The sequence below is a fragment of the Triticum dicoccoides genome, unplaced genomic scaffold, assembly GCF_002162155.2.
Source record: "Triticum dicoccoides isolate Atlit2015 ecotype Zavitan unplaced genomic scaffold, WEW_v2.0 scaffold201126, whole genome shotgun sequence".
Classification (NCBI taxonomy): domain Eukaryota; kingdom Viridiplantae; phylum Streptophyta; class Magnoliopsida; order Poales; family Poaceae; genus Triticum; species Triticum dicoccoides.
This window is the reverse complement of record NW_021234339.1, coordinates 1-9,731: the sequence shown is the minus strand read 5'-3', so window position 1 is coordinate 9,731 and position 9,731 is coordinate 1. Positions and strand designations below refer to the sequence as shown.

At 43.8% G+C, this 9,731-nt stretch overlaps 1 protein-coding gene across 5 annotated transcripts; it reads left to right on the top strand.

Moving 5' to 3' along the window:
• Positions 1-6,186: 6,186 nt before the first annotated feature.
• On the top strand, positions 6,187-9,095 carry LOC119345045 (chloroplast processing peptidase-like). Of its 5 annotated transcripts, XR_005166896.1 has the most exons (7): positions 6,187-6,455; positions 6,638-6,706; positions 6,792-6,860; positions 7,402-7,491; positions 7,574-7,746; positions 7,839-7,906; positions 8,643-8,707. XR_005166896.1 is itself a non-coding variant. In XM_037615283.1 (6 exons), exons 1-6 carry the CDS (start codon positions 6,195-6,197, stop codon positions 8,710-8,712), a joined length of 627 nt encoding a protein of 208 aa, XP_037471180.1. In that variant the 5' UTR covers positions 6,187-6,194; the 3' UTR covers positions 8,713-9,095. The 5 variants fall into 5 exon arrangements, 2 of the variants coding, with proteins under 2 accessions (XP_037471180.1, XP_037471181.1); XR_005166894.1 differs by having other exon boundaries at positions 7,574-7,906; positions 8,643-8,720; XR_005166895.1 differs by lacking the exon at positions 8,643-8,707 and adding an exon at positions 7,980-8,634 and having other exon boundaries at positions 7,574-7,906.
• Positions 9,096-9,731: the final 636 nt, after the last annotated feature.

Sequence of the window (9,731 nt, the reverse complement as noted above, 5' to 3'; positions counted from 1 at the left end):
GAGAAGTAATTGTTGTATTGATTGGGGCCTCAAGGGCTGTTTATATAGATTACAAAGCTTGGGCTCCAAGATTAGACTAATAAAGATAGATTACAATACGAATAGACTTTATACTCTAAGAAACACCAGTCAGTTGTTACTTGGTGGTGTCACTCGCAAATCACCGTAAACTACTCACAAAAGTAAAATCCACGCTATATACTAATATTACTACCATCCTTCTGCAATAGAAGAAATAAAAGCACAAATTATCCCAGAAATCTATACCTACTAATAAAGCAAGGTGGGTTTCTTCAATTTTTTCATCCGTTCACCCATATTATTGATATTTTTACTATCCGAGGTGGTATTATTATTTGTCGTGAGCCCCATCAGATTATTCATCGCTCACACGGGCCTCAACCCACACAAAAGTCAGATTCGTAAGGCTCCCACGTCGCTCACATGGGCCTCAGCCCACCAAAAAAACTCCAGTTCGAATTTGAGAAAAAATTAATTACCAAAGCTAGGATTTGATCTCATGACCTCGCTATCATGAAAGCGCTGTGGCTACCAACTGGGCCAGCCACACGTTCCTAATTTATCGTGTGTTCCCTACATAATAGACGCTTTCGGTTGAACTGGTAACGTTATTGGGCCTCCATTGGCCTCAGACAAAAAAAGTTGACCAACGTCCTAGCCTCTTACCGTCTATTGTGTTAGAATAGAGTGTTAGTTGATAACTGATATGCCTCAAAAAAACTTGATAACTAATAGTCCCACCTCGATATTTTTCATAAAATCTCACCAATTTATATATGTTAATGGCTTTTTTGAGAATAAGCGAGGCACCTTGAATCTTTACTACTATTAAACAATCAAACAAGAACTTCTTTAAGCACACCCCATAAAGTGTACACAGATCCAATACCACCGCATGATTAGGTCCACTAAAATCAATCTAACGGTTAGACTTAACCTAAACCATTTTCTGTGTGCACTTAGCAATTTACATTGACTGACCGTACTTCACCGTGGAGGAAAATATGAAACTTCACGCCTGGGAAATTAGGAAACTAATAATCACGGGTGCATCATATTCCAGGAAAGTAAATCAGAGTGTATCCATCCTATTAGGAAACTAATCTCAGACAAATCCATCATATTAAAAAACTTATCTCGGATGCATCCATCCTATTAGGAAGCTAATCGCGAGCCGCCTGCCGCCATCATCCACATCAGTCGGATTTATTTTGTTTCATGACAGAGAAACCATATATCTTTCGCTATTTTACCACATATATTTATTCTTATATACTTGTGCAATTTCAAATAATCCAACATATCTGCAGTCATCAAACTTGAAGACATACTTTTAAGGCCTTATTTGCACCGCCTCTCTTTCTTTGTCTGCACGCCTCTTTCCTTCAGTAATAATAATGAATAACTTTTTCCGGATCAGGTATTACACTGTTACAAATGTATGCTGAAGCTACTCCTTACGACAAGAAAAAAGAGGACGAATGCTTTCTATCTTCACCAGTTTTGTAACATGTTCCAAATTGTTGGCTCTTTCTTATTTGAGGATTCATCATGTTTTTTGTAATTTAGAAGCTGACTTGAAAGCTTGATAAGGTTAAGCTTGACAAATACTCTGGAATATTGTTCCTTCCATCTTTATTTTTCTTCCTAACTCATTTCAGTTTCTGTACGCACAGAGCGTCTTACAGCATTGTAAGTTAGTATTGGTTGCCAACGCATAAACACATACAAAACCGGATAAATACTTTCTATCATGATAATTATTGGATTTCTTTTAGCCCTTTTACGTTTCAATTAGTTCTTGTAAATAATCTTTATTTTATATAGAAGTCGTTGTAGTCACATATCATCTTCTATTTCCTATTATCCATAGTAGGTAGCTATATAATTTTGGCAATCCACACAAGCGGGAGCCTTGGCGCAGTGGTAAAGCTGCTGCCTTGTGACCATGAGGTCATGGGTTCAAGTCCTGGAAACAGCCTCTTACAGAAATGTAGGGAAAGGCTGTGTACTATAGACCCAAAGTGGTCGGACCCTTCCCTGGACCCTGCGCAAGCGGGAGCTACATGCACCAGGTTGCCCTTTTTACACAACCATAAAATATATGTGCAAAACTGTCTTACACCCGTTGTATGTGAATGTAGAGTCTATCACACCTGATCATCAGGTGGTGCTTTGAAACGACGAATTTTAGCAACAGTGCATACTCAGGGAGAACACTTTTATCTTGTGAATGGATCATCTTCTAATGCTACCATCGTTCTAAGAATAATAAGATGCATAAAAGATAAATATCACGTGCAATCAAAATATGTGGCATGATATGGCCATCATCATGTTGTGCTTTTGATCTCCATCTTCAAAGCATCGTCATGATCTCCATCATCACGGGCTCGACACCTTGATCTCCATCGTTGCGTCGTGGTCGTCTCGCCAATTATTGCTAACGCATAGCAATAAAGTAAAGAAAATACATGGCGTTTGCATTTCATACAATAAAGAGACAACCATAAGGCTCCTGCCGGTTGCCAATAACTTACAAAACATGATCATCTCATACAACAACGTATATCACATCATGTCTTGACCATATCACATCACAACATGCCCTGCAAAAACCAGTTAGACGTCCTCTACTTTGTTTTGCAAGTTTTACGTGGCTGCTACGGGATTCTAGGAAGAACCGTTCTTACCTACGGCAAAAACCACAATGATGATTTATCAAGTTTGTTGTTTTAACCTTCTTGAAGGACTGGCCGCACTTAAATTCAATTCAACTAAAGTAGGAGAAAAAGACACCCGCCAGCCACCTTTATGCAAAACTAGTTGCATGTTTGTCGGTGGAACCGGTCTCATGTCCGTGGACATGTAAGGTTGGTCTGGGATGCTTCATCTTACAATACCGCCGAATCAAAATAAGACGTTGGTGGTAAGTAGTATGACCATCACCGCCCACAACTCTTTGTGTTCTACTCGTGCATATCATCTACGCATAGACCTGGCTCGGATGCCACTGTTGGGAAACGTTGCAGGGAAGACAAAAAAATTCTACGCAAGCGCAAGATCTATCCATGGAGATGCATAGCAATGAGAGAGGGAGAGTGTGTCTATGTACCCTCGTAGACCGTAAGTGGAAGCGTTTCATAACGCGGTTGATGTAGTCGAACTTCTTCATGTTCCAACCGATCAAGCACCGAACGTACGGCACCCCCTCGATGACGTCCTCTGTCTTCTTGATCCAGCAAGACGGTGAGGTAGTGGATGAGTTCCGGCAGCACGACGGCGTGGTGACAGTGATGGTGATGCTATCTCCGCAGGGCTTCACCTAAGCAGTACGAAAATATGATCGAAGGTGTAAACGGTGGACGGGGTGCCACACAGGGCTAAGACAATGTTGTGTCCTTGTGTGGCGCCCCCTCCCCAGGCATGCCCCTGCCTTGCCCTGCGCCCCCCTTGCCATATTTCCCCAAAGGGGAAAGGAAGGAGGAGGACAGGGAAGGAAAGGGGAGACCTAGTCTCCACTTTCCTTCTCCCCTAGGGCCGGCCAGCTATGGGGGCGCACCAGCCCCTTGTGGGCTGGTGTGTGTTCCCTCACTTGGCACATAAGGCCCATAACTTTGCCGGGGGGGCGTGCCTGGAACACCTTCCGATGACCCGATAAGTACCCGGTACTACCCGAAACACTTCTGGTGACTAAATACCCTCGTCCTATATATCAATATTTACCTCTCGACCATTTCGAGACTCCTCGTCATGTCCATGATCTCATCCGGGACTCCGGACAACATTCGGTCACCAAATCACATAACTCATATAACACTATATCATCAAAGAACGTAAGCGTGCGGACCCTATGGGTTCGAGAACTATGTAGACATGACCGAGACACCTCTCCGGTCAATAACCAATAGTGGAACCTGGATGGACATATTGGTTCCTACATATTCTACAAAGATCTTTATCGGTCGAGCCGTTATGACAACATACGTAATTCCCTTTGTCTGTCGGTATGTTACTTGCCCAAGGTTCGATCGTCGATATCTTCTTACCTAGTTTAATATCATTACCGGCAAGTCTCTTTACTCGTTTCGTAATACATCATCTTGCAACTAGCCCCTTAGTCATTTTCTTGCAAGCTTATGATGTGTATTACCAAGAGGGCCCAGAGATACATCTCCGATACTCGGAGTGACAAATCCTAATCTCAATCTATGCCAACTCAACAAACACCTTCGGAGATACCTCTAGAGCATCTTCATGATCACCCGGTTACGTTGTGATGTTTGGTAGCACACAAGGTATTCCTCCGGTATCTGGGAGTTGCATAATCTCATAGTCAAAGGAATATGTATTTGACATCAAGAAAGCGATAGCAATAAACTGAACGATCAATATGCTAAGCTAACGGATGGGTCTTGTCCATCACATCATGTGATACCGTTATCAAATGACAACACATGTCTATGGTTAGGAAACCTTAACCATCTTTGATCAACGAGCTAGTCTAGTAGAGGATTACTAGGGACACGGTATTTGTTTATGTATTCACACATGTATTTAATTTTCCGATCAATACAATTCTAGCATAAATAATAAACCTTTATCATGAATAAGGAAAGATAATAATAACCATTTTATTATTGCCTCTAGGGCATATTCCCATCAGGTCCTCGGCAAGCAGGACCCAATCTTCAATAGTTGGTGGGTCCATGGCCCGTCCCATGACTAGTAGGCTGACGTGGTGTGCACCCCCTAAAACATGACACCGTCAATAGCCCCTGAACTGGTCTGCAAGCCGAGGACATTGACTCTCTTCTCGGAATGGCTTTCATCTTCTTGGTCTTTGACTTCACAGGCGAGTTCAGTCTTCCACGTTGGCTTCTCGGATCCAAGGATTTAGTGGGATCCGAGGTCTTCAAGTCTGCAATTTCTTAGGCTGGTCACAATGGGCAAGAACATAAGCTAGTAACTTACACACTTCCCTAGACTATGTTACTACCTCCATAGTGGGTAGGAACATCTATGTAGTGTCATGCAACGATGTATTTATTAGGTTATAGACTCATTGTTTCTTGGAGTGTGTGATGTTCCGGTAACTTAGCTAGTTACCACAAGCATCTCTCTCTTCATGTGTGATGTTCCGGTAACTTAGCTAGTTACCACAAGCATCTCTCTCTTCATTAAATATGTGTCACATAAGCAATCTAATTTACCCACGCTCTCATTCTTGCTTCCATCACCCAAGCTCCTGTCAGCTCAAGCACTTGAAGATTTGCTTTGTGCTTTCCCGACTTCCCCTCTCCACCGCGAGAAAGCTGGCCTGCAAGGGGAAGGGTACTGCTGCTCCGTAGTCCGAGGCCGCCAGCAAGGGGGGTGGTTGCCCTCCAATGTCATCGTGGGCACCATCACCGAGCTCTAGGCATAAGTTGTTCCATACTCTCGGTAGCCATATTCATCATCATCTTGTAACCCCCTCGCCCGAGGTGTTCCCACATCAATACAAACACAAAGCAGGGCATAAGTTGTTACGCCACCATGACGGCCCGAACCATGACAACCCCCTTGTGTGAACTCCCTTCTGATACTTCTGGACACAATCACCACCCTACCGGGGGTACTGGTTGTTTTCCGTATCATCAGTAGCGGCGGCGACGACAACGGTAGAGGCGTGCCTAGGTTTGTCAAGAGCAATGACCTGCCGTTTTTTCTCGAGCAAACTCAAGTGCTACCTATCGACAATGACTCGAGATGTAAATTTTCCCTGCTTTGTGTGACGGCTAGGCCCAACTAACAAGAGTGTTTCGAAATTTTCACTAGAGTAGGTACAGTTTAGCACATTTAGCCCAATTAGCGAGAAAACATGGGATAAGACATAAGACAACCTTCCAACCGCCAAAAAACGAAACGGCTTAGAGCGCGAGAGGGTTAGGATTAAGCTCAGTTTCTCTGCCCTAAATTGCCAGTGTCTGAATATATAAGAAAAAAAACGAATGGAATATATTTGTACCCACTCATTCGACATGAATGTAAATGTAAAAAACAAACAAAAAAAAAGAGTCACAAATCTTAGTGCGCTCTGTGTAAAAGAGGAGTCTTGGTGTGGAAGGAAGCCATTACTGTAGTACTACTTGTCAGGGAGCCTTCTTCTTCTTGGTGGAGAGAAGAAGAAGGGGATGGCGATGGCGCCGCCGCGTCTGCTGCGGGGCCTCATCGCGCCGCTGTCGCCGGCCGACTGGCTGCCGTGCCACCAGCAGCTGCTGACCTCCGCCGCCCTCCTGCACCGCTGGTGGGTGGCGCGCCTCCGCTGCTCCGACGGATTCAAGCTCTTCCTCGTCCTGCTCCTCGTCTCCACCGCCCTCGCCGTGATCCGCTACGTCGCCTCCGCGTCCATGGCGCCCACCCTCCGCCCCGGCGACCGCGCCGTCGCAGAGAAAGTAGCTTCCTTTCCTTTCCTTTCTTTTCCCCCTCTGCTTCTGCTAGATAGATACGAGTAGATAGATCTCTTTCATTCTGCTTGCCCTCGTTCGGATGTGCCACGATTAGTTGGCTAACTAACAAAAGAAATGAAATGGGGAATGAATGATTTGATTCTGATTTTGGTTTTGGTTTTGGTCAGGTGAGCTACATGTTCCGGCGGCCGTCCGTGGGCGACATTGTCTTCTTCAGGGTGCCCACCGCCCTGCAGGTACATTGCTCTGCTTCTTCTCTTCTTCCATTCCATTTTTACTCCTACTTGTCAGTCAATCTGATTCTCCTAATTTTTACTGCAGAACTGCGGCATAAATAAAGATGTCGTGTTTATTAAGAGGGTTATTGCCACCCCTGGAGATTTCGTCGAGGTAATAATCAACTACTAATCTGATGCCATCATCTCTTCATACTTTCACTTATTCATCCTGCTGTGCTGATTGAGCAAATGCGATGATGCTAACATTGTCCTGCTTCCACCCAACTTATTACTACAATTCATTCATAGATATGCTACCTCCGTTTATTAATCCTTCATTTAGTCATCCTGCTGATTGACCATTTCATTTGTTCATTCTTCCATTTAGTAAAGGCCACACTTGCAGTGTCTTCTACCCACATTATTGATACAGCATCATTCATTCATCCTACTCCTACTGATTGATATATGCTGCTTTAACAAACACGATGCATACCAACTAGTACTACTGTCATTCTTTCATTTGTTCATCCTGCTGATCGACGTATGCTGCTTCAGCAAACGCAATGCTGACCCACATTAGTAGCATTCATTCATTCATCACACTGATTCGCATATGCTGCTTGAGCTAAGGCCATCCATATACCAAGATGCATTATGCATTCTACTACCTAAATCTGAATGCCAGCACTTACGCACAAACATTTTTACAGGTCCGGCAAGGCCAGCTTATTGTTAACGGTGTTGCACAGAATGAACACTACACCGCACCCCATGCGTCGTCGTACACGATGGAAGCCATGGTTTGTTCGTTGCTTCTCTTTCTATTACCCTGCTGAGTGAGCATTGTCTCCTTGAACAACATTGTGGAGTTGCTATTGCCAGGTCCACAGATACTTGTATGCCCAAACTACCATGGCTCATTATTGCTAGACAAACAAATGACCATACATACTACTACTGCAAGAGGAGGACCAAAAGTGGCATGGCTGCTCTGTGTTGTTGACTTCCTGAGTACCCCCATTGTTCTTTCGAAATGAAATGACGGGTCTCAGATGGTGGATGATCTCTCCCTCCAATCCTATTCTCGCTCTCTGCTCAATTCTATGCCCGGATCCATCTGGTACTAAGACTGTGCATCGTCCTGCAGCGCCTCCCTGAAGGCCATGTATTCGTCATGGGTGATAACCGTAATAACAGCTGTGATTCTCGTGCCTGGTAAGAGACAACACATCCACTCCCATGCTTTATCTATCTGTACAATGTGTTATAACTGATTACTCATGTCCAGACTATCTTTGATTGAAAACTTGCAACTGCTGCGAAATTCTCGTGCTAGTCATCTGAAGTCATTACAGATTGTAATGAATTTTTTCCCCAAAGGTTTATTTATTTATAGCTGTACTGTCAAGGCGTCGACTGTAAATAAGAGGTGAGATTTATGTGTTCTCAGTTTCGTGTAATAACTTCAGAGTAGGAATGCACATATGTTGCTAGAATGCGCTCTAAAAGGATTAGCTCGGTTTCAGCTGTTTTATGTTGGCTATGGCCGTTGAGGAAATCTTGTTCGCGTCATATTGCATCCATGCTTTGAACTAGATCCTGTATGATTGCAGATTGAGTTGTTGAACTCCTATGATTGTCATTTGATCTGTAATGGCATAAGAGTAGAATGCACTAAGGATTCACTCTGTTCAAGTTGCTTTATTATTATGGTTGTATGGCTGTTTCGGAAATCTTGTGCTTGTCATATTAAACATCCATTCTTTTGACTGGATCCAGCATCCAGTATTATTGCTTATTGAATTGCCGTAATCACAAGAGTATAGTGTCCTTGTATGTCTGTAGTTGCCAGAATGCGCTCCATGGAATTTCTGGTTACAGACTTTCAATTGGTTTTTTCTCTAAATTGTTCAGGAACTTGTACTAACCATTGTGATGCTTGTGCTGACAGGGGGCCTCTTCCTATCAGCAACATTCTTGGAAGATACATGATGTCCTTCACAAGATCGCCCCTCCAATAGCCAAGGCGAAGAGCTTCGATGACCACCAGCGTTGCCGAACAACCCCCTGATGCCACTCGATACGATGTTATCGAGCTATGTTGGGCCTCGAGCCCTTCTTAGTATGTAGATCCACGAGACCTTCCTGTGCACTGTTATTTAGCACTGTCTGTGTAGTACTTGGCAGCTGTTGTCACTCACCCCTGGACTGTCAGGTGTGTGTTAAGCTTACTTGTTGGTAGAACCTGCAAAATGTGCCTAAAGGTTCACACCTTCTAGTAACCATAGCTGTCTGTCTGAATCTTACCGGTAATGTTTTATTATGTACCGCGTGCTTGACTGTCAGAAGTTTGCAATGAATCATTGTGGTGGTTCCTTGCTGCATGAAATCTGTGGTGTTTACATGTCTCTTGAGTAATGATGGTAGTTGTGTCTTGTGTATGTAGTTGATGTATTGAATAATAGTTGATAATACAGGTTGTGTTCTGATATCAAGTTTCTCTATTTTTTTAGCTCCTCTCTTTTGGGATTAAGTAAAACATAAGATTACATCTGAGCCATACAAACTACTCCCTCCGTCCCAAAATAAGTGTCTCAACTTTGTACTAGCTCTAGTACAAATTTGTACTAAGCTCAAGACACTTATTTTGGGACGGAGGGAGTACATACTAATGTATTAACAGAAGAAAACCATCTCAACAGCAAGGATAAAATTTTCAGCACCCTGCATGATAACCCATCCATTCATTATACAGAACAACTTCCACTCCGGTGCTAAGCTAACAACCTACTACTTAGATACCTTGGGGCTCAGCCACAATGCTCCCACAACATACGAAACAGCCGAGATACAACGCACACGAGACAGTTTTGTTTACAAGCTTGCTCCTGAGCCCTAACTCGGTGAAAATCGATGGTCAGCACGGCGCGCTGACCGGGCATCAATGCAGTGACCGGAACGAGTCCGACGATCTGAGAGGAACCCCTTCGCTGTACTCATCTGTCTGCTTGAAGGACCGCGCCGATGAAATGGTCGGAAG